This window comes from Carcharhinus amblyrhynchos, chromosome 5 (genome assembly GCF_965287045.1).
Source record: "Carcharhinus amblyrhynchos chromosome 5, sCarAmb.v2.hapA, whole genome shotgun sequence".
In the NCBI taxonomy this organism is placed as follows: Eukaryota; Metazoa; Chordata; class Chondrichthyes; order Carcharhiniformes; family Carcharhinidae; genus Carcharhinus; species Carcharhinus amblyrhynchos.
The window spans coordinates 57,305,545-57,331,469 of NC_137328.1; the positions used below are offsets into that span (position 1 = coordinate 57,305,545).

Here is a 25,925-nt window from a genome sequence, read left to right on the forward strand (position 1 = left end):
GACACACTCTATCCCCACTCCAGGACATGGTCTTCTGTCAGGGTGAGCATGCCCACCTGGGATGCAGTGCCAGCCCTGGTCAGTGCGCACACACTCTGGAAGAGGATTGGGCAGCAATGTTGGAAGAAGATGAATGATCTTCGCTCAGCCAGGATAAGTGATCTACCCTCAGTTTCCCACTAGCCTTTGCTGCAGTCCAACCCTTTCCCTCCCTCAGCCACCTTGGCCTTTGCCAACACCAAGCCTCAGGTTCACCCCCCCCTCCTTCTTGGAATCTCATTAGCATCTCATTAGCGTGGATAGAGGATTGGTTGTCTAATAGGAGGCAGAGAGTTGGTATCAATGGGTGCTATTCTGATTGGCGGTTGGTGACTAGTGGAGTGCCCCAGGGGTCGGTGCTGGGGCCTCAACTATTTACCATTTATATAGATGATCTGGAGGAGGGGGCTGAGTGTAGGGTGTCGAAATTTGCTGATGCCACGAAGATAAGTGGAAAAGCAAATTGTGCGGAGGGTGTGGAAAGTCTGCAGAGGGATCTAGATAGGCTGAGCGAGTGGGCGAGGACCTGGCAGATGGAGTACAATGTTAGCAATTGTGAGGTTATCCACTTTGGCAGGAATAATAGGAGGAGGGATTACTATTTAAAGGGTGAAAAGCTGCAGCATGCTACGGTGCAAAAGGACCTGGGGGTCCTTGTGCATGAGTCGCAAAAACCCAGTCTGAAGGTGCAGCAGGTGATCAGGAAGGCAAATGGGATGCTGGCCTTTATAGCGAGGGGGATAAAATATAAAAGCAGGGAGGTCTTGCTGCAACTGTACAGGGCACTGGTGAGGCCGCAGCTGGAGTACTGTGTGCAGTTTTGGTCGCCGCACTTGCGCAAGGATATTTTGGCCTTGGAAGGAGTGCAGAGGAGATTCACTAGGCTGATACTGGAGATGAGGGGGTTGAACTATGAAGAGAGGCTGAATAGACTGGCTCTGTACTCGTTGGAGTTTAGAAGGATGAGGGGGGAATCTTATAGAGATGTATAAGATAATGAAGGCGATGGATAGGGTAGAGGTAGAGAGATCCTTCCCGCTCAGAAAGGACAGCAGGACTAGAGGGTACAGCCTCAAGATAAGGGGGGGAGGGGGGGCAGTTTAGAACAGAGTTGAGGAGGAGCTTCTTCATTCAAAGGGTGGTGAATCTCTGGAATTCTCTGCCCGTTGAAGTGGTGGAGGCTACCTCGCTAAATATATTTAAGACACGGGTAGATAGGTTTTTGGTAGGCAAGGGAATTAAGGGTTATGGGGAGAAAGCGGGAAAGTGGAACTGATCCACTTCAGATCAGCCATGATCTTATTGAATGGCGGGGCAGGCTCGAAAGGTTAGATGGCCTACTCCTGCTCCTATTTCTTATGTTCTTATGTTTAATCGTCATGTTCCACCCAGTAGCTGCTGGGCTCCATACACTCTAGCTCCTACCCAAGCCCCATGCCTGCCACACCTTATCACTATCTGAAATGTCAACGCTCCCACCTACACTCTTCCCTTGTATGTCAATATAGGACAAACCACAACAGGCATGAGTGGGCACAGCCAGCTGGAGTCATGCCAAAGCTGAGAACCCTCATACATTTAGAGAAGTGAGCCTCAACCCGGCCAGGGTTAAGGAAGATTACACGTGTGTTGATTGTGAAGTGGGGGCAGCAGAGAATTCGCGCTGTCATTTCTCAAGTCTCAATTGAGAAATCAATGGTCCCTCCATATCCCCTATAATGCACTGATGCCATATCCCTTCCCTTGCAGGCTGGCCAACAGAACAGGCTGGACCATCCTTGCAGTCCCTGGATCCACTGGACTCCAGCAGCTCAGATGGGGCTTTTCTAACCCCACCATTGAAGAGGCATCACAGCTGTCGCCCTTACCTGGCACCAGTACAGACACTCATATCTCAGTGCATTCAATAAATAGGCAGGTTTTTCAGTCACTCACTGGTGAACATCTCACAGCTGAAGATCCACAGCAGATGGAGACAGGGATGTCCCAGGAAACTGGCACTCGCAGGGATGCCAGAGCTCAGGACACCGCTGAGCCCCTTACTGATGACGTGCCTCTGGGATAAGTCATCCCAAAGCTGTTGGAGCTGCAAATGCAGAGCCATGAGTATCAGGGAGGGATGATAGCAGCCCTCCTCGGAGTGCAAGACCGACTGGAGGAGTCCCATCACCTTCTATCTGAGGAGGTGGTGCTGTGACTGTGGCACACAGAGGCCAACACTGCGAGGTTAGCATCTGCAGGATGTTGTAGGACATGCACTCCTTTGGCAGGAGATGTCCGCACTATGGTGCAAGGCTTCGACAGCATGGTGCAGGCACTTGTGGGAATCCATGAGTGTCAGCGCTAGAGAACAGGAGGGCCTCTTGATCAATGTCTGGCTACCCCTCCATCCCATGGATCAGTATGGCCTGGAGCCCTCAGCCAATGGACCGCGGGGGTTTCCAGCCATCTGACAGCACCTTCCCTGTGATTAACACACCTCCAGCCCCTGACATTGAGGAAGGAATCACTTAAACATCCTTGCTGCCTGAAACCAGGTCCCAGCCTCCCAGGGGATGCCTGCCAAAGTCATCTCAAACAAAAGGTTGTGGAAGCCAACAAGTTGCCTCAACCTCAGCCCTGAATCCTGGTGATAGGAAGATTTAAAAAACGTAGGCATTTGGGTGGGCCCAGTTTGAATATACGTAACGGTGTAGATAGGTCACCATTATATTGACTGCTTGGCATTAAAATTCACTTTGTTCATCCACAGAGCCTTCACCCTGTCTGTTCGTGCCACCAAGCTTGGGGGAATCAGTGTACTCAACTGGCACCTCATCCCTGTGGAGTGTGAGCATAGCAGTGATATGTCCCTCCCACCCTCTTGCCAGCCCCCACTAAGGGAGAGTAGTCCCTCAGCTGTGAGATGGCCAGGAACTTAGGAAGGAGGACACGGGATGTGCTGCTGGCATCACAATCCCTTTAATGCAAGGAATGGCCCAACATGAAGGGACGGTAAGGCCTGCAAGTGATCCCTCCCGCACCCTGTCCATGAAATGATTCTGGGGCCCTCAACCCCGGCTCCAAGTTGAACTTATCTGTGTTCCCTGAGTCCTGTCCAGTGCCTCCTGAGCAGTGCACACCACAGAGAATGCTGGTTGCCTGAGCGCTTACCTCTGCAATACCTGTCGGAGGTGAAGGTACCAGGTTCACACTTATATAGACCTGTTGTAAATTGCACCTCTGTAACATCACACCCCTGCCCGTTGAATATCCAGTGATGGGGGAGGTCCTGGAGCGTGTGCTCACTAATGACCTACTAACATATTAAATGAGTATTCTGTGGTCCATGGCCACTCCACCGGTGAGGGGCTAGTAAGATTGGACCTCAGAAACTCGCCAGAACAAATTGCGCTCTTTAGATTTTGAGCACGTGCCACCATTCCTGCAAACGCAGAGTGCAGGCTCAAAATCACCCCTGTAGAATAAGTGTCCCAGTGGTGTGTTTCGTAGGACTGTAATCAGAAAAAATTTGACATTGAGCCACTCAAATAGTTGGTCAAATAGTAAGTTTTAAGGAGCAACGTGAAAGGAGAGAGAAATGGAGAGGTTCCAGAAGGAAATTCCAGAGTTTAGGGCCTAAACAACTGACACGTTCCATTGCAAATGGTGCAGCAGTTAAAATCGGGGATGTGTGAGGAAAATTGGAGGAACACAAGCCAGTGGTTGAGGGAGTTGAGGAGATTACAGAAAGGCAGTGACAGAATATAAGAATTTTAAAATTGAGGTGTTGCCAGGCTGAGCCAATACAGGTCAGTGAGCAGAGGGGTTAGAGTAGAAGACGACTTTGGTGTAAATTAGCATACAGGCAGCAGAGTACTGAATTGGCTCAATTTGCTAGAAGGAAGGCAGATGGCTAAGAAAACCCAGATTAAAGTGTAATTATTATTTCTTCTACAGTTTAAAGTATTTGAAACTCAAACACTTGCCTCGTTCCTTACGCTGCAGTTGACTTTTACTCGACTGTTAGTCTAATGCATGGGAGGTCTTGGGGCACTGTGGGTAGCATTCCTACCTTAAGACGGGAAGCTCTGTGTTCAAGTCCCATTTCAGAACTTAGTGGCCATGGAAGGTGTGTTTATAACATGGCCAAACAAGTTGATTATCTGCTTCTACCTACCTTGCATTAAGTTGACTCTACACCCTAGCTATGATTGTAACACTACATTCTGCACTCTATCCTTTCCTTCTCAATGTACTGTATGCTTTGTCGCTAATAGAGTGCAAGGAACAATACCTTTTACAATCTACTAATACATGTGACAATAATAAATCAATTCAAATCAACTTCTAAGTCCTTCCAATATGCCTCCTGGAGGTAGGAAAGTTTCCTGATCAGCTGTAATATAAAAGCCAATGGCAAATCACTGCAGTACTTTGTCAAGGAAATCACATTGTACCAATCAAATGGAAGTCCATGGTTGCCAATGCCTTCTTAGGGTGCTTCATGGTACCAGAAGGAGGAAGACTGTAGCACAATAACAACTTTTGTGCTAATGAAAGCCAAGAATTGGGTGTCAAACAATGAGATAAATGGTCAGGACTGACAAAACTGTTGATTAACCGTAGTCTGTCCTTGACCATTCTATAACCTGAATGATAGAAAATCTTAAAGCCAACTATTAGGTATTGTACGCAACTGACCTTAAGCTATAAACAAAATAGCTTAATTAATTACTCAAGGATTCAGTAGGAAGTAAACAGTTGTACTGATGATGTTTTACTTCGATGTTCAGAACTTTTTTAACGAAGAAATGAAGTCACTTTTTAATCAATACCCTAACTGTTCATACAAAACACCAATCAGAGCAAAGACAAGTGAATATATTTACATTAACAGAATGTACAGGAATTATATGAAAAAAATCTCAACAAAGATAGGGTTTACATTCTGCAGTGGTGGGAGTGGGGGGTTTGAGAGGAGGCTTTGGAGCATGTTGCAGTCGGGCCCACCTGTCCCCCACCAAAAATACTTCAGAGGCAGCCAGAGGCGCTGCCAAGTGTTGAGATGGTATGTTTCAAAGGCCCTCCTCAGTGCTTCAGGACTTCACCCTAGTTATGATGACAGCAAAACAGTGAACAATCCCCTACATGTCCCATCATGCCTCCCCTGCCCGCCCCATGGCCCCTCATAACCTCCATGCCAAACTATGGCACTTCCATGCTCAGTTATCCACTATACACTGTGTACAGAACCAATGAACTCTGCAGTAACAATAGAATGTGTGAAAAGACTTGGTTGTTCCTTGATAATTTTCCACTTTCTTAACTTTCAGTACATCTCTATAGATGTGTCAATCATTTAAATTATCAATAGCTGAAACTAAACACTTGAAATCTCATATCTTATGTAAATAAACAAGAGCAAAAGCTGGCAAGTAATATTTTCCTTTTGATGTAGCTGTTTCAACAGTCTAATGGTTGGTTGGGCTCGCAGCGATTGGGGCTGCATGGAGGGGCATAACTTGGCATGGAGAATGTAAAAGGCCAAGGGGGTGTGAAGTGGGGTATAACTTAGCATGGAATTATGAAGGGCCATAGAGGGTGGGGTAGAGAGACATAGCTTGGCATGGAGAGTATGAGAGGGTGGGGATATAGATTAGCATGAAACTTACATATTTCAAAAGTTTTCCTTATCCAAACTATTGTTTGTGACATCTTTGAGGTACATTAACCATGAGCTGGCCTGACTCTATGAAAACTGCAAACATCTAGGATATGCCTAACCCTGTCATAGAAATGGTCAGGTTGTGAGTACAGGACCCAAGCCCATGACTTGCATCAGCCCACTGGTGAAAATTAGGGGCACCCGGAATGACGTTGGGAATCCTGGAATTGGGTCCTACTGCTATTTGTATACCTCCATGGATTGTCCCCAACTCCATAAAAGCCCAGCCCCTTAGCCCTGTTGACCAAAAGCTTGATCAAAAAGATAGGCTTTAAGGAGTGCGTTAAAGGAAGGAACTGAGGTCGTGAGGCAGGGATGTGTAGGGTCTATGCCATTGAAGGCACAACCACCAATAGTGGAATGATTAAAATCAGGGAGACATAAGAGGCTAGAATTAGTTGAGCACAGATGTCTCAGAGAGTTGTGGAGCTGGAGCAGATTATGGTAGTGAAAGATATGAGAGCATGGGGGAATTTGAAAACAAGAATGAGAATTTTAAAATCAATACTTTGCGTGTCCGGAGCCTATGTAGTTCTGCAACCAGAGAGATGAAGGATGAACCAGGTTAATGTGCTACTTTTTATATTGAATAAAGGTTGGGTAAGAATAGATATTAATGAAGCCTTTTAAAATGTATAAGTACAACTAGCTTTTTTCATGGGTCTCAGCATACTGGTTGAGTAGAATTTATGAGGATCGATTGCTGTTGATCCTGGTTTCCTGCTTTGTCTGCCAATGGCTAGTGTTCATATCACTAGGCTTCTACTGGAAAGTTCAATAAAGCTGGGTAGGCCATGGAAGTGTCTTGTTTGACTAGGAGTATCTCTGCTGACCGTATACAAGTCCCATTAAGAAACAGAGACAGATGAATTTCATTGATCAGAGTTCCTTCCTTTGCCTGAACAATGGACTGGGATTGGAAGTGTCTCCAGCCCCAACAAACTACCCTGTAGTGGAATCCTGGAAATAGACAAAACCAGGTGCCAGCCCTGCTTAAGTTCTTGAGGGAATATGCTGCAAAGGTCATGAATTTTTAAATCCCACATCTCTACATCGAATCAAAAATGTGATTTTCCTACTGAAGTGCATCATTGATTTGAAAATTTAGCACACTCAATGGGGACCTATTCCACTGATCAATAACTCTAAATACGAAAAGGCTATTTTTTATGTATTATTTGGCTTATACCTTAATCTTTGCCTCGCAACCTTGGTAATTACAACGCCACAATCTACCAGGAGGTAATGCTTGTCTGAAGCACGATCAACGAATCAGGGCTACAAGATTGTATCCATTTCACTGACCCACAATTTCTTTACTGGGTACATGCAATTACCCTTTTGATTCTTTTAGTAAAATACAAAATGTCCCTCTACATCCAACTTATCTATTTCCTCCTATTATTTGAAATATTTTAGTCATATCTCCCATACATCCTATGAAATACAAGTGTGGAGGCAGATGGATGATGAAATAAAAGGTGTTCCATTTTTAAAAGTTCAGAAATGTGATTTTCAGAATTACATCCTTTAGTTTTATATCTGTAACAGGAAAGAGAAACAAAAAGTGTGATGAGATTTATAATCTCCACAGATACTTAGCAACTTGACAAGTGAAAGATTAAAAAGTGTTCAATGTAATGTGGTTAATAGAGCCAAGAAAAAGATACAGGTGTAATAACTGGTCAAATGTTGAAAGTATGAACACAGGTCATGCAATCTTTTAGGGGGCGAATCATATTTCTTGTATTCAAATACAGACTGCAACCCTAAAGAGTGTAGTCTGCCAACTCCACCTCTGCTCTTTAAACACATCAAATAAAGTGTGTTGTGGCCAGTTGGCAGCTACTTGGCAAGAAGCTGGCCAATTATAGCTGCATAGGAGCTTTGCTCCCTGACTGCAAACCCTTTCCCCTTTCCAAGCTTACAGTTAGTAGCAGAGTCAGTTTCTCATGTCTGTTTTTAAATGCTGCACCATAATAAGCACTCATTACTTGAGTTATTGTAATAAATAATTTTGCAGCTATCTTTACATTGTAACATGAGTAACACCTTGATGCTAGGGATCTAATAATTGGCACATCATGTAGACTGGTACACCATGTGGAGAGGGATAATGCTACGGTCATGGTTAGAATTGTAAAGTTTTTCTGCTCTCAGAATCAATCTTTATTAATTATTTTGAAGATGCTTAATAGGTTTTAAAAATATTGAAGTTAATGTAGACATTGCCAACTTCTCCAGCAGAATCTGCTGGTACATTCAACAATGGGCTTGTCTGCCATCTTTGTGTCCCATCATCGTAGCTGCTGTAAAATATTTTCTAACCTTTGTCAATCCAATATTTAATGGCTTGTTAATTGGTCTTCTAAAAATGGCAGGCAGCTGTTGGTTTCAGTACTTACTTGATTTTCATATAATCAGAGACTGGCATGAAGGCATTGGATTGGCAATTCAGGGTCATCATGCCAGATGTTATGTAAGTGGGGCAGCTGGGGGGGGTGGTGGTGGGTGGGGTGTTGGGGGGGGGGGGGGGGCGGGAGAGGTGCAGCGTGACCAATTTCCAAAAGTTAAATTCACCCGTAATCTCAATTTTATTCACAAGTAAAATTAATTTTGTCCGTTTCTCTTTGTAATTCAGTGACATCTTGCCACCAACTATTAACATTATTAAAGCACTAAAATAGCAGTATCATTTCCTTACATTTATATTATATAGATTTGCATATATACACATTATATTTGTCTTTGCTGTGTCTTTGCTGCCCCATACTCCTGTAGTAGTATATAATCCTGAATCCTTGGAATTGTACTTTGAAAGTAACCAACTATATAATTATGTTAAATACTAAACAAACCATACTCAATCTGACATATGTCAGTGTTGATTATTGTAAAAGTATCAAAAATAGAGTTAAGAAATAGGAATGAAGTAGTAAAACAATAAAGCATACATTTATGCTCACTTTGTTGTGTTAAAAAGCCACATTTGCACTATCTAATCATGTTATTTTGGCTGCGAAGTCACTATACGTATTAATGCACAAACTAAAGGGGTCAACCCAAGTCATTATTATCATGCTGTAATGAAATATTAACCATAAGTGTTGTATTTAACAATTTTAGAAAAGCTTTTGCATTGATCTGGTGCACTTGTCAGTTTTCACCCTATTTCATAAATTCTTAATATTAAATGGATCTTTAAAAGCTTAGGCTGATTAAAACTAGGGTAGTCCCTATTGATGGATTACTGTAATAAAATTTCAATTATCTTCAGATCAATTAGTTAAAACAAATAATTAAAGAAAATCAATTGGCAAGTCAAACTAATTTATTGATACATGTTTTAACAGCTTCAAGAGATGTTTAAACCTTACATCTTCACCTGTGCTTGCATACAAACAAAAAAAGTAATAAAAATGGTATATCTTTGGACAACAGAGAGGCAACTGAAAGCAGAACATTTCTATTCACAATGTATTTTGCCCCTTATACCATCTTCTTAAATGAAATTGTAAAATATACCAAAAATCCATGTTTAAAAATGTAACAGTACATTATTGCATTCATCATGGATTGCTTCTCCTTGAAATTCTGACAGACTTGTAATTTAATCATTCACTAACTCATATCATTAAAGTTAAATGAACAGCAAAAGATACATACATGGGAATCATTTTATGTGAAATTGTTAAGAACTAGCAGAGATAGAATGCATAGTCTATGTTCACATTTGTGGTGTATTTGCTGTGTAAGTAAGAGTGGTTAATCGCTAACTGTTGTTTTGCCTGCCTTTATAAACACAGCTCTGAGAAAGGTGAAGGATAATTACGGTAATACATTCAATCAGACAGGGAAAATGCTTGTAACTTTAGGCTAACAAACTTTCAGAAGGTTGGCATTTCATATTTATATAAAAAATAATGCCTGGATTGTTTTATATGTTATTACGCCCATAACAAAACAATAAAAGTGAATTTGAACAAAGGACTTTTTATTGATGTTTTACATTTAAAAGAAATTTCTGTTCATTTCTTTTTGTTGAAATAATTATGTTTGAGTTTTCTCTTTGAGTTTTCAAATTCCAGTGGATAACATTGGCACTGAAAACAAATTCACAAATATTTTGTTAACAATATTTATCTATATTTCCTTTCTGCGAAAGTTGCTTTAATTAGAATTGTTATCTCAGCAAATTAAGTACAATTTTGATAGTAGGCAGATCAGCTCCTTGCTTTTGAGTAATTATTGAAGAATGCTCCACTTCATGCCATTTAAAAAGTCAGTTTTTAAAAATTCAGTAAAAGACTAATTACTCCATCGTCCTGAATAGCTTTGTGCACCTTCCACCTTTTTGTAAATTGCAGTTTTTCCAAAACTCTGCTGCCTGTATCCCAACTTGCACCAAATCCTGCTTACTCATCACGCCTGTGTCTGCTGACCTCCGCTGGCCCTGGTAAAGCAACTCCCAAATTTTAACTTCTAATTTTTATGTTCTAGTCCCTTCATGATGTCATCCCTCCCAGCTTAGTCCTCAGCAATCTCTGTCATCCCTCCCATTCTTGTGCATTTCTGATTTAATTTGTCCATCATTGCCTAGTTTTCAGCTGTCTAGGCAGCAAGATCTGGAGATTCCTCTTTGAATTGTTTCATCATTGCTTCTTTAAGACATTCCTCTAAATCAACCTCTTTGACTTAGTTTTTGGTAATCTGTCCCAACTCTTTATGCAAAGTGCTGTCAAATTTTGTCCACTGCTGTGAAGTGCCTTGGGGCATTTGTGGGGTAGCCTGGCTGCCCTGAAAGGACATTCAGCATTTCAGTACTTGCATGAAAAAAATGGGATGCTGATACTATAGCACTGTGGAACCATTCGCAGGAGCACCCCTGTTCCCTAATAGCCAGTCCATCCCTGGACATAGGTCTTGAATATGGTGCGCACTTTCAGTATGAATAATAGTTACTTCCTGTGACACTTTCTTGTAACACTGTTCCCATCACATCTGGTTGATATGCTTACATTTGCTATTTTAAACTCTATTTTCCAGATTAGCCCTTACTAGTCACATTAGCCATGTGACTCATTGTAACTTTGGTTCTTTCAACTCCCAAGTTGCATTCTTCACTTGTGGATGACATTGTTGTCAAGGGCTCAACAAAATGCAAGCTCAGCAATTAAAAATAATCTTGGGTGGAATCTTGTGCACTTCCCCATGGGGGGTTTGGTGGTTGGGGGTTATTTAATCATGATGTGGAGATGCTGGCATTGGGCTGTGGTAAGCACAGTAAGGAGTCTCACAACACCAGGTCAAAGTCCAACAGGTTTATTTGGTAGCACAAGCCACAAGCTTTCAGAACACTGCCTCTTCATCAGGTGTATTGGAGTTGTGTTCACAAACAGGGCATCTTTAGACACAAAATCAATTTACAAGATAATGGTTAGAATGTGAGTCTTTACAGGTAATCAAGTCTTAAAGGTACAGACAGTGCGAGTGGAGAGAGCATTAAGCACAGGTTAAAGAGATGTGTATTGTCTCCAGACAGGACAGTTAGTGAGATGTTGCAAGCCTAGGCAAGTCATGGGGGTTACAGATAGTGTGACATGAACCCAAGATCCCGGTTGAGGCTGTCCTCATGCGTGCGGAACTTGTCTGTCATGCCCATTCCTGGGCTTGCAAAATTTCGCTAACTGTCCTGTGCTAAGCCTCCCTCCACTCACATTGTCTGTACATTTAAGAATTGATTATCTGTAAAGACTTGCATTCCAACCATTAACTTGTAAATTGAGTTTGCGCCCTGTTTGTGAACACAACTCCCACTTACCTGATGAAGGGGCAATGCTCCAAAAGCTTGTGGCTTGTGCTCCCAAATAAATCTGTTGGACTTTAACCTGGTGTTGTGAAACTTCTTATGATTATTTAATCAGGCATGGGGACTGTGGGTGGGGCCTCCACCATCTTTCTGCTTCCAATCCAATTAAGTCTATGGCCACAAGTCCATCTCCTTCAAATGAGGCTCCTATGTGGGCAATTAATATTTATTTAATGGTTTCATCCCTCTGCCGCTGGCACTAACCCAGCAATAGGCAGGGGTGCTTGCCTGTTCAGGTTGCTTGTTCAAAGGCACTCAACATCTGATCGAGATGCTTGGCATTAGGAAAGGGCAGTGGCACTGAGAAACACCTTCACTGCCCTCCTGATGTCTACTCTGTCCAGCGAATCTCCATCCCACAATCCTCCTGATTCCATCCTTCATCTGTAGCCTAGTATCCACCAATGATCCTTGACCTTGGGAAATATGTGGGTAGGGGAGGGAGGGAGGGAGACACCCGAGGGGAGAATTATATCTATAGTAGTTACCATCACCCATGGCTCTGCCGTTCAATAGAACTGCTGCTCTTTAATTGACCAGTTGTTCTCAGAGATTTTGCTTTCATGCTTTTGATAGTCTGTTCACTATTTGGCTCAGGCACATCACCTGATAAAGTTGGTTCTTTTTTAGCTTATACAGATGCTGTTGGTTCAACTGGTGTAAAATCTGAATTCAACTCAATTGTCATAGGTTCAGCGATTTCCAAACTTTGAGTGTCAGATATTGGTCTTTCACATGCTGACTCTGCAAATTCTCTTGTTGAAGCAATGATTTGATATGTGTGCCTCCTCCAAACTCTCTCATCACTGGTTTGTTGTTGTAGGGAGTAGCAGACATGCCACTGGGCACAGTGCCTCACTGTAATCATTGACTGCCTATACCAAGATATCCAAGTCACAGTCTGTAAATCTTGATGCAGGCCTGTCATGGTTATCCTGCCTTCCTTGTTCTGACATCCCAGAGCTCTGACCTTCCTGGAAAAGAGCATATGATGTGCATGTTTGTGCAGCTTACACTTGTAGTCTCAGAAGTCTGGTGTGATAATGACTTGGCTTATGTGGTTTTGTCATTTGTGAAGGGCTCATCATCTCCTGGCTTCGTGACCATGTGCACAGAAATGTCAACATGCCAGCACAGCAAACTGTGACAGCTTGCAGCTATATCAAAGGTGACACAGCTCCTTGAATGCCACACTGGCTAAAAGCATGAAGTCAGCAGGTTGCACTTATCCACAAAGTTTGTGAGGAGATGGGTGATGTGAGGTCTGATGGCCTGATTCCCCACTCTTGAGGATTTTCTCTGCTATCTTCTGCAATGTTCAGCAGGGGTATGAGCAGTAGCTGTGAGCTAGGGCTCCCTTGATTCTGTGTACCACCATTCAGCTGGGATAGCAGTCAGGGAAGGGAATCAGCCCTCAGTACGGCATCCCCTCACTCCGGATTAGTCCAGTTTCACAGGGCAATTGCCACCAACACTGCTTATTCCGAGTAGCGGTTCGGCCAGCAGATCACCATGGAGTTACTATCCCTTTTCTTCCATATCCATGCGGCACTGTACAGACTGTTATACTGCATAAATCCCGAGCAGTGCCACCCGGGAGTGGGAAATCTCCGACACCCTCTTCAAAAAGGGGAAAACAACGCGGTTCCGGTGGCTGAATCGGTCTCATTGTGATCGCAGCAGGCGGAAACTCCGCCGGTATCTGGATGATGCTGTTAGCGGGCGGGAACTCCGCCGGTATCTGGGCGATGCTGCTGGTGGGCGGGGCTGCCCGCGTGAGTCGCTCCCATGGAAACGGCTCGATACACAAAAGTCACGTGAGGCCGCTCTCCAGTTCGCGGCTGAGCTGAGCGCCAGGTAAGGAGCCCGGGATACCGTGTAACCAGTGTCTCGGTGCATCGTGTTTCTGCTTAACACTCAATGAAAAGACAGGGAACAGAGAGTTGAATGGTTTTTCTTTTGTCCCAGAGGACGGTGTTTGGATCCTACTCTTCCTGATGTATGTTAATGACTTATGGTCCTTGTTGCGCATAGGGCATTGTTCGAAAATATGCAGATGACAAGGAAAGTTGGAAATATTGTGAACTGAGAGAATAGTGATAGGCGGCAAAATAGCATAGATTGGTGGAATTAGTAGATACTGGTGGTTTAAATTCGTTGCAGACTAGTGTGAAATGATTCATTTTGGTAGTCAGAACATGGAGAGGCTTTTCAAAAAATGGGTACAATTTCAAAGGGGATACAGGTGCAGAGCAACCTGGGTGTATGTGCGTAACAATTACTGACAGTGGCAGAACAAGTTGAGAATGTGGTTAATAAGGCACGAAACATCATGGAATTTATTAATAGGGACACAGAGTACAAAAGCAAGGAAGTTATGTTAAACCTGTGTAAAACACTGGTTCAACCACAGCAGGAGTATTGCATTTAGTTCTGGGCACTACAATTTAGGAAGGATTTGAAGGCATCAGAGTGCAGAAAAGAGGAGAATGATTCCTGGGTAAGGCCTTCAGTTATGCAGCTAGGTTGGAGAAGCTGGAACTTTTCCTTGGAGAAGGTTGAGAGGAAGGTTGGCTGGAATTTTCAAAATCATGTGGGATCTGGAGAAAGGAGCTAGGAAGAAACGGTTCCCAGTGGTTGAAGGATTGAGAACCAGAGGACACAGCTTTTAGGTAACTAGCAAAAGCACTGAAGGCCTGAGGGAAATCTCTTTTTGATGCATGAAGTGGTTAGGATCTGGAATGCACTGACAAGAGTGTCGTGGAGGCAGGTTCAATTGATCAATTCAGAAACAAATTGAATAATTATTTGAAAAGGAAAATGTGCAGGACAATGGGGAAAAAGTGGAGAACTGATATGAGTTAAATTGCTCATTCAGGAGGCCAGCAAAGACATAATGGTCAAATGGCTTCTACTGTACTGTAACCATTCTATGATTTTACGATTATTCTCATTTGTGCTTCATCTGTTGCAGCACGGTTTGGTGATTGTGGGAGTACTTTGTGCTTTTCTTTGTGTGGATTGAGTCAAGTGCTAAACAGATTTTCCTAAGTGGGAAGCATTTCTGTCATATAGACGGGCATTTAGAGACGTGCTTTGTATTTAAAAGGCTCAATAAATTTCCTTTTGATGTTTTCTAGTTATTTTGGAAACCTTTGCTGGTTGGATGTTTCTGGATTTCTGCAAATAAAACTTATTTAGTTGTAGTTTTAAAAACCTTATTACATAAGAACATAAGAAATAGGAGCAAAAGTAGGCCATCTAGCCCCTCGAGCCTGCCCCGCCATTCAATAAGATCATGGCTGATCTGATAGTGGTTCAGTTCCACTTACCTGCCTGTTCCCTATAACCCTTAATTCCCTTATTGGTTAAAGATCTATCTTTGTGTGACTTAAACACATTTAATGAGGTAGCCTCCACTGCTTCAATGGGCAGAGAATTCCAAAGATTCTCTACCCTCTGGGAGAAGTTCCTCCTCAACTCTGTTCTAAATTGACCCCCCCCGCCCCCTATTTTGAGGCTGTGCCCTCTAGTTCTTGTTTCCATTCTAAGTGGAAATAATCTCCCTGCTTCTACCCTGTCTACCCATTTCATTATTTTATATGTCTCCCCTCAGCCTTCTAAACTCCAACAAGTACAGGCCCAGTCTACACAATCTCTCCTCATAAGCTGACCCCCTCATCTCCAGAATCAACCTGGTGAACCTTCACTACACTCCAAAGCTAATATATACTTTCTCAAATAAGGGGACCAAAATTGCGCACAGTACTCTAGGTGCGGCCTCACCAGTATCTTGTACTATTGCAGCAAGACCTCCCTGCTTTTATACTCCATCCCTCTCACGATAAAGGCCAACATTCCATTTGCCTTCTTGACCACCTGCAAGCTGAGTTTTTGTGATTCATGCACAAGGACCCCCAGGTCCCTCTGCACAGTAGCATTTTGTAATTTTAAACCATTTAAGTAATAGTCCGTTTTACTATTATTCCTTCCGAAGTGGATAACCTCGCACTTGCCAACGTTATACTCCATCTGCCAGATCCTTGCCCACTCACTTAGCCTATCCAAATCTCTCTGCAGACTTTGTGTCCTCCATGCAATTTGCTTTCCCACTCATCTTTGTGTCATCTGCAAACTTTGTTACCCTACACTTGGCCCCCTCCTCCAGATATTCTGTGTATGTGGTAAACAGCCGATCCCTGTGGCACGCCACTAGTCACCAACTGCCAACCGGAAAAGAACCCATTTATTCCAACCCTCTGCTTTCTGATAGATAGCTTTTTAAGTGATTCCCAAAGGTCCAGGTTCAACAATTATGAATGTCCAGTTGAAGTTATGGCAGAACTATGGACCTTTACCTAAGAGAAAATGGGGCTATTTTGTATTTGCATTGATCAGTTTGTTTTACTATTCCTCAGGGTAGAACAGCAGAGCTGTTTAGATTACACTCACAGCGTAGGGAAGTTCTGCATCACTTAAACAACACAGGGTGAAATGGAGAGTCACCAAATTACAACGCTCGTGGTGAGTCTCTCCCTTTTGCCACTATAGTTCTGATGCTTTTTTGGTGAGTCCTGCCTCATTTGAGACTAAAAGGCCATGGGGTGGATGCAAGGTCATGGGTTGGCATGGACAATATGAGGGGTTTAGGGGGGGTTGGATGTGGGCCTGAGGTGGCATATGTTGGCATGGATGCAGCCTGGGGAGTATGTGGGGGGTGAGGGCTGGAAGGATATTTCATGTTTTATTCGTTATTTATAAATTTTGGACACAGTGCCAGATCCCTGAGATAGGCCATTTGCCTAGCCCACATCCAAACCCAGCATCCTCCTCCATTCTTCCAAGGTAACTTTCGACTTCTAATCCAGCCTGGCCCCCAGAACTAAAAATCTGATGTCAGGACAATTATTTTCTAGGCTAGGTTCCCGGAACTGGGAATTCTCTTGACTCTGCAAACGCAACCTGGGAGCGAAAATTGAGGTCTCAGTTTCTTCATACATATTGCAGTGTTACGTAAATTCAAATAAGTTCAGTTGATTGTTTTGATGGACATATTTTGTTTGATCTATGGTAGAAGTTTATCATTTTTTGTTGCAGTGCATTTTCACAATTAATTATTTGCCAGATGCTGAATTTGTGAAGACAGCAAGAGGATAAAATGCCCCATTCAGTTTCTGCTGAGGCGTCTCAGTCATTCAGTTCTGAACAATTGGTAAGATAAATTTTGAATGTTTTTAGCTTCTTGCTTTATGGTTGATAGCTGCTGTGTGTTACTGCTAGATGCAGATAAGGATATGGTGTTACAAACAGATAGTTGCTAAGCAAAGTTCTTAATTTTTATGAATTTTCTGTTCAAAATGTGTAATTAGAGGATACTTGCTGTTATAATGTTGAAAATGTTATGTATTCCACAACAGTGAAGCAAATTAACATGAGTACTATTGTATTATGAATGAGATATTGAGCACTTAAGTGGCGTGGTAAAGTATTTTATGATAGTACTTCTCACTTATTATTATTCTTATTATTTATATTATTTCTCATCCTGCAGAAAATATCTTCACCTGCAAAAACTTCAAAGCATTTAAATGCTGAGACCATCTTAAAAACAGACACTCCACGTACCCGTGAACTGAAGACTCTTCGAGCTAAGCGTTTGGCTTACTTCGTGGGCCCAAACTATAATTCCACAAATGCATCTGCAACTGTTGGTAATTTGGAAACTAACAACAAGCGTGAAAGCTCTGATAACAAAGTGAACCTCCCACTCAGAGAAAACATGGTAAATGCTGAGCAAAAAGATTCATTAATAGATAAAACACATAATTGTAATGCATCAGGTCATCATACACAAATTCAAGAAGTGCAGAAAACCTATTGTATGAATACAGAGCTATCACCGACAATTTCTAAGCGCGACAAGGAAGCTGCTTGCTTGCCAAAGCCAGATTATGATTTGTTGCAGAATCCAACTGTGTCAGAGATTCAAAAGCTAAGGCACATTCTAAGCTGGGCTCAGGAAATCCTCAAGAATAGTGAAGATGATATGCACACACAAATGTGTCAACAAGCTTGTGCATTAACTGAGAAAGAATCGATTGTGAACCATGTGAATTCTGACATAGAGCAAATGGTTATTCCTAATTTTTCCTGGGATACTGATGGAAGCATTAATACTGGTCTTTCTAATGGCAGATGGAATGATTCTCGTTACACTGCAGATACTTGCAGATCTTCTGATAGCTGTAGCTCAGTTGGCTTATTAAGAAGAAATAGGGAATTCATTCAGGTGTCCTCCTTGGCTACTGGCCTCAGTAAAGAGCAAGAACAATGTAAGTTAACAGGTACTGATTACCCATGCAAGGACCATTCTTTTTCAAATCCTGTTTGGAAGAAAAACTTTTCTGAACAAGGGAATGCATGTAGAGATAATGTTTTAAATAACAACTGGGAAATTAAAAATGGAGAGGAGATTAAAATGCATGTGGCGCAATTAGAATTTCCAGTAGATGAAAACAATCCTTCTGTGCATGATGATATCAATGCACCAAATCGAGATAAAATCTTCTGGATTCCTCTTGAAGGTAGTTCAGATGAAGAAGATGCTGGGAATGGAGAAAGAAAGGAAACATTTAAGGAGCCAACCATATCAGCCAGAACAGTAATACTTCGAAAATCACCTGAAAAACATTGTTACACCTCAGATCAATTAGCATGTCCCATTAATTTGCATAACACCATACAACACAGCATACCAACTCTTTGTGATGAGGAAAAACGTAGTTATATATGGGAACCTCTCAAGACAAAGGAATATTTAACTGATGGATGCCATAGGACTTATGCAGAAGATTCTGACGCTGCAAGTATACCTGATGTTTCCCTTAATTGGGAAAATGCTGGATTTTGCTTCAAATCGCAGGTGGATTTGCCATTTATTCTAAGAAATGGGATCATTGGAAGTCCAGATGAAACAACATCAGGAGATGAAGGTATGAAGTTGGTCAGTTTTTTCCAGGAAAGGCCAAATAGTGAACCATTCCCTGAAAGATCTAAAAATGTAAATCTTACAAATATAAATAAAACATTACTTTCACATTTGGCCATATCTCCAAAATATTGTAGTGACAAAATATTGGACAAGAGAGGGATAGAATATCTGTTGGCATTGAAAAATGATCCATTGAAAGAAGAAGCAAATTGTAATAATAATGGAAATAGCCAACAAATTGACTATAAGGCACACAGTACATTGAAATTGTCTTTGCCATCTTTGCTTTCACGCTCTGAATCCAGCTATTCAACAAAATCCAAACCGCAATTTGATGAAAGAGAATATGGTCAAATCACAGGTGAAAATATTGACTCTTATCTGGTCAAATTCTGCCCAAAGTGCACAAGTGGCAACAGCTCAACTGGCAACTGGTGCATGGAATGTGGAAGTGTTCTTATTGGGATAACGCCGCAGTTAGCCACAGTCCCAAGTAATATTGACAAAATATCATTCTCGAATCCCAGGGATAGTTCTAAGCAAAAGAAGCTTGATATGTTACCAAAAAATACAATCCCTGCATCAAAAGAATATTCTGACTGGGTGGAATCTGACATAGTAAATGGTTTGAAATCCTCAGGGACTTGTGACCTTCAGCTAAGTACCTATGAGAAATATCTTCTATGTATTGAACATCTGCAGAAAATTCGAAGCCAACATGAAATGAAAGAACAGCAAACAGCTGATGTGCTATTATTAAAGGAAAATGCAAGTCAGACAGAAGTAGTGGATGAAGGCAACAACTATTATGGGAAACAGGAAGTGGAAAAAGATAATATTGTTTCATTCAAAGCGTCTACATGTCTTTCTAGGTATACAAAGCAAATTGATGATGAGCAAGACATGGATGACAACACTATGTGTAAGCCAGATGTAGGAGGTGCTATATCTTCAGATGAAATCTGTACTACACCAGAAGTTTCAGTACTGCAGTGTGTTCCACAGGAGGAAGATTTCCAGCAAAGCAACGATGTAGAAACAGCAGAGAACATTGTGCAAAGAGTTTTTTGGAATCAAATCTCTGGAAATCAGAAGGAGGAACAAAGTTTAACTTTTATAAAGTGTGATGACCAAAAGATAATGTTGAAAGGTAATTATTAAATAATTAAAGGTCCCCCCCCCCCCCGGCTTCTACAAACTTTGTATACGTACTGTGTGCTATTGTTTACTAAACTAGCATTTCCCTATGAAATACGTGATTAAAACCTCAGAATAACTATATCCTAGAAACTACACGAGTTTGTGATTACCCAAAGATATTTTATCAAAGAGCAAAACACAAATGCATCTTAATTAGCAGGGCACTTCCGACTGCACTCCTGCAGTGTAGCATATACATCACAGCTTATGAGTTTTGGGAGTTGCAGAGGTTGGGTAATGTAAATGCAGAGTGTGAAAGAGCTTCACTTCATGGATAATCATAGATTCTATACTGTGAAGAAATTTCAGCACTTAATCAATTGAAAAAAGGTTCTGCTACTTTGTTCTGTTATTTCACTTGTTTGTACCAACACCAGAAATGGTGATTCACCCAGTATAAATGCAAGTAAGCTAAATAAATAAATCTCTTATCCATTGCTCACAAAAGAAAGAACAATTTACATTATACCTTCCCATGTTCTCAGGTGCCCAAAAGCACTTTACAGTCAATGAAATGCTCTTGAAGTGCAGTTACTGTTGTTATACAGGAAACCACGGCAATCAACGTACATACGGCAAGGTCTCACAAACAATAAATTAATGTATGATCAAATAACCTGTGGTATTGGTTTACACAGTTTGGTAATTGCTGTTAAGTGTGAATTAGAACTACTGTTGGGACTATTTGTGCATAGGATGTAAACTATATTGTGTTCTGAATACCATTGGTTGAACAAATAATGGCAATAAAATCACAATTTATTAACAAATGATGTCATAAAACAATTTTAATTAGTTTTCTTGAGCTGCAAAATCTTTCATTGGTGACTTATTGTTCTACTCAAGGGTACTATGATTAGTATAAATAGAAGCTGCCTGTTTGGTACATAAGACCTTCAGTTGTGCAATGGAAACAATCGTATATAAGTCAAAGTTTAGCCTCATTTTGTAGAGACATTTATAATTTTGTTATCATCTTCACGTTGTCAACAGCATTTTCATTCTTGGGCCCACACAATGCTAGCAATTCCATGCTCATTTCCAAATCTGTCCAGGTAGCACGAGCGTTTTAACTGCTGTATAACATGAAATATCATTTAGAACCTTCTTTTATTAGCTAAGAGAATCCTTGAATAGCCCATTGAAATATTTCTAAATTATCAGAAATCATACAATGGTCTACTGGACACAATTAATTATAATTGTAACATATTTTGTGATTTTTATCCTGTAACAACAACCCGCTTGTTAAGCTTCCACCCAAACATCTGCTTCATCTCCAAGATTACCTACTTTCACCTCCACAACACCATCCAATTCTGTTCCTGGTTCAGATAATCTGCTGCCTAAATTCTCATATATGCATCAGTTACCTGAAAACCTGATCATTTCAATGGTCTCCTGGCCTGTCTCCCATTTTCCATTCTTCTTAATTCGCACAAAGTTCTATTCACCTGTTACCCTTGTGCTTGCTGATCTACATTGGCCCCTGCTATGACAGGATATTCTCACTTGTTTTCAAATTTTCCCATGCTCTCACCCATTTCTAAACTTTCCTCCAGCCTTACAACCCTTCAAGTTCTCTGTACTGCTCAAATTCTGGACTCCTGGGCATCAATGATTTTAATTGTTCCACCATTGTCTTTGTGCTTTCAGTTGCCTTCACCCTAAGCCTGGGAATGATGTTTTAAAGAAATTGACTTTAATACATTTCATAATCCCAGGAAAACCCAAAGCGCTTCACAGCTGATGAACTACTTTTGAAATGCAGTCAATGCTCTCCTGTACGGAAGTGCAGCAGTCAATTTGTGCACAGTAAAATTCAATAAACAGTGGTGAGCTTAATGACCAGGTAATCAAATGCTAGGTACAGATAAATATTGGTTAGGATACAAGGAGAGTTCTCCAACTCTATGAATAATGCAATGGAATTACATCCACAGGACCGGGTTATAGACTGCACTTCAATAGTGCAGCACTCCTTCAGTACTATGCTAAAGTGCTGACTTAGAGTGTGGCCTAGATTTTCAGGGAGTTGGACCAGGATTTGGAATTCCTGTTTCCCTTTCCACACCATCCCATTTTCAACAGATCTATTTTTGCCAGTAAGCAATGGAGGCAGGATGTAATTTTTTTATGTAGTGAAGTCTGAAATGGATACATAGAACTTTGGTGACCTGTTGGCACAGTGGTTAGCTCTGCTGCCTCACAGTGTCAGGCACCCGGGTTCAATTCCGGCCTTGGGTAACTGTGTGGAGTTTGCATGTTCTCTCCATACATGTGCAGTTAGGTGTATTGGCCATATTAAATTGCTCCTTAGTGTTCAAAGATATGTGGGTTAGGGAGATTAGTCATGATTAAGATGATTAGTCATGGGTAAGATGCTCTTTCAAAGAGTTGGTACAGAGTTGATGGACTGAATGGCTGCCTCCTGCACTGTCAGAATTCTATGATCTTAGCATGAGTCCTGCTGTCCACCCAGGTTAGATACTTGGTGATTTGGCATGGAGGGTATAAGTGAAAATTGTGTAGTGGGTGAGGGTTATGAGTTGGAATTAAGTTGGTAAAGGGTTATAAGAGGTAACTTCAATGCAGTGTTAATGTAAGTCTACTTGTGACAAGATGTATGAATACTCTCAGTCTGGTCAATATAATGAAGGAGAAAGTGTTGGGTATCTTAAAATGCATTAAAGTAGACAAGTTCCCAGGGTCGGATGAAATCGATCTCAGGGTACGCTGGGAAGCCAGGGAGGTAACAACTGGGGCCTTATCTAATATCTTTGCATCCTTTTTGGCCACAGGCAAAGTTCCAGAGGACTGGAGGATGGACAATACCCTTCCTTTGTTTGAGAAGGGAAACAGAGATAATACAGGTAATTTAAAGCCATTGAGCCTGACATTGGTGGGGGTGGCTGGGGGAGCAAAGCTGTTGGAAAAGATATGAGATAGAATATATTCACATTTGGAAGCAAATAGATTTATTAGTAATAGGCAGCATGGTTTAGTGCAGGGAAAGTGATGTCTCCCTTGATTCTTGATTTGAGTTTTTTGAGGAGGTGACAAGAAGTATTGATGCAGGAAAGACAGTGGGTGCTGTCTGCATAGACTTTAATAAGACATTTGACAAGGTTCCTCACGGCAGGCTGGTACAGAAGGTAAAGTCTCATAGGATCTGGGGTGTGCTAGCTAGATGGTTTGATCATAGAAGACAAAATGGTGGAAGGATGTTTTTCAGAATGGAGATCAGTAACTAGTGGTGTTCCACAGGGATCAGTGCTGGAACCTTCATTGTTTGTAATAGAAATAAATGATCTGGAGGAAAATGTAGGTGGTCTGATTAGTTGGTTTGCGGCATTGTCCATAGATAAAACAGGATATAGATAGTTTGCAGACTTGGGCAGAAAATACAGATGGAGTTTATCCAGAAAAATGTGAGGTGATATATTTTAGAAGGTCTAATTCAGTTGCAAATTATACAATAAATAGCAGAACCCTTAGGAGTATTAACATGCAGAGGGATCTGGGTGTACAGGTTATAAGAATGTAAGGTCCACAGTTCCCTGAAAGTAACAACACAAGTAGATAAAGTAGTCAAGAGGCAATACAGCACGCTTGTCTTCATCAGCTGGAGGATCACGTATAAAAATTGGCAAGTTATGTTACAGCTGTATAAAACTTTAGTTGGGCCTCATTTGGAATATTGCATGTCGTTCTGGTTGCCATACCACCAGAAGAATGTGGATGCATTGGAGGGAGTGCAAAGGGTGTTTACCAGGATGTTGCTTGGTTTGGAGGGTTTTAAGTTTAAAGAGGTTGGATAAACTTGGATTGTTTCCATTGAAAAAATGGAGACTGAAGGGCCCTGTCTTGATAAAGGTCTACAAAGTTGTGAAAGGCATAGATAGGAGGTGAAGCTTTTTCCCAGGGTGGAAACGTCAACTACAAGAGGTTCAAGGCAAGAGGGGTAAAGTTTAGGAGAGATGTGCTGGGAAAGTTTTTCACACGGGCGGGGGTGGGTGCCTGGAATGCACTTCCAGGGGAGGGAGTGGAAGCAGGCACATTAGCAATGCTCAAGGCATATTTTGATAGACACAAACAGGAGGCAAGCAGAGGGCTAGAAACCATCTATGGGTAATAAGTAGTAGGTCTGAATGAGGACTAGGAATCGGCACAGGCTTGGCAGGCCAAAAGGCCTGTTCCTGTGCTGTATTGTTCTTCGTTCTAATAGTGTGAAGATTGTAGAAAGTAGGAAAGATTGAGGAGGGCAAGGAGTTCCATTGTTTTCAGTTCTTGGGGCAAAATCAGCATAGGAGATGGTGTGATAAGCTTTCTGTTGAAAACTGTTTTGTTGGTTGTAACCTAGCTCATCATGAACTTGGTGCTAGAATACATAAATGTTTCAATAGGATATTGGATTCAGGAGTCCCATTAAAGAGTGTGGGACTGTAAAACTCCATGAACATTTATAGATTTCAAGATGAACTGTAGATCTAATGTGAACAAACGCTTCATGGAATCTGTATTGTTGCAGTCATGGAAATCTCTTCACTGGAAAGTTACTGACCTAACATTGAATAATGGAGCTCGAAATGTAGCTGGATATTGTGGTGTTTTAGTTGATAATATGGTGGACGAACTCTGGAGAAGCTATGGAAAAAAAATGTACATTTTCCTGTTAGGTGATTCAGTATATGACATGGAAAACTGAAATTGGGCCAAATAACCTCTGTGTTCCAATTTCTTTATGTCTTAAGACCATAACATTAAAAGTAGGAAGTGGAGTGGACTATATGACCACTTGAGCTTATTCTTCCATTCATTTATAGATTTTCACTTTCCAGCCTACTCGTCATATCTTTTTATTTCCTGAAAGGCTAAAACCTGTCTCTCAGCCTTAACAATGTTCAACGATGCCACATCCACAACCTCCTGGAGAAGTGTATTCCAAACATTCATAATCCTTTTCATTAAGGAATTTCTCCTCATCTCAGCCCTTAATGATCAGCCACCTCTCCTGAGACTCTGGGTCATCCAGAACATGGGGGCTATCAGGGAAACAGATTGTCGGTGTTTACCCTGTCAATACCCTCAGAGCATGTTGAGCAAATGCATGTCGAGGCAAAATCGTTACTGTGCAATGAGATTCAATCAGGATTTTTAATTATAATCTCAAAGTGGGATATTTTATTCAGTTAGAATTTTAAAACATAAGATCATATGATATTTTGTTTTTAAGATGCAGATATAAGGCCAAAGGTAAAAAGTACCCAATCAAGTTTGAATCAATACCGGAGGTGTTGGGAGAATTCCAGCACTGCGTGGGCATCTTACACATATGGAGCAAAAAAGCCAAGGTATAGTATTCTTTTGTAATTGATTGGCAAGGTAGTTTGATTTACCCTTAATTTGATCTGCTCTTTTCCTAGCGGAACTGACATTTTGGGGTAGAGTTTCTTTGGTGTGGGCAACTTTCATATACAAGTATTGTCAGGCTGTCCTATCATAGATGGCAGCACCACCAAGATCAATTCAGTGCTTATGTAATCTGATTTAATGATGCAACAGTTTTATAGCAAGGGGTGCTGAATTATAGTTGGCAATGGGAATCTTAGATGATCTATGCCACATTTCCTGCTTCTTAACCTTAGCCTCAGCAACCCTAAGCTATTATCACCTGGTTACGATCACTTGATCAGCAAATCGACCAGGTGTTTTGTATGGTTCTATTTGACACAAACCATTGCATTTAAAAACCTGGATGAGTTTTGGTCTGATTTTCATTGCCTATTAATGTTTGCTACTATTGTAAAATGGGAGTATACTGAGAGATATATGTAATTTCTGTTGCTTGCAATTTTGGTTTTAGTCTGGGTGTGAAATCAGAAGGGCAATTATCTGAAGAGAAATATTTGCAGGATTGGGGGTAAATGCAGGGGAATGGGACTAGTGCAGAAAACTGGTATGGACGCAACTGGTCTCATTCTGTGCTGTAACTATTCTATGATTCTATGAATATCAAGCCTATTGCATTTTTTTGCCTTTTGCCACTGACAACCTAACTTTGCTTGTGTCCTTGGGTGGGCATTCCTCTTGGATCATACAGACCAGCAGTGTGAATG

The 25,925-nt window shown here is 41.5% G+C and overlaps 1 protein-coding gene across 1 annotated transcript in view; it reads left to right on the forward strand.

Annotated features, from left to right (window-relative positions):
* The first annotated feature begins 16,745 nt into the window (after nucleotides 1-16,745).
* LOC145343539 (uncharacterized) overlaps nucleotides 16,746-25,925 on the forward strand; it is a 102,592-nt gene continuing 93,412 nt past the window's right edge. Inside the window, exons 1-4 of the mRNA XM_080189789.1 lie at nucleotides 16,746-16,827; nucleotides 17,167-19,756; nucleotides 22,608-22,679; nucleotides 25,043-25,160. Of these exons, the coding sequence (XP_080045915.1) occupies nucleotides 16,774-16,827; nucleotides 17,167-19,756; nucleotides 22,608-22,679; nucleotides 25,043-25,160 (2,834 nt within the window). The 5' untranslated portion in view covers nucleotides 16,746-16,773. The remainder of the gene's footprint in view (nucleotides 16,828-17,166; nucleotides 19,757-22,607; nucleotides 22,680-25,042; nucleotides 25,161-25,925) is intronic.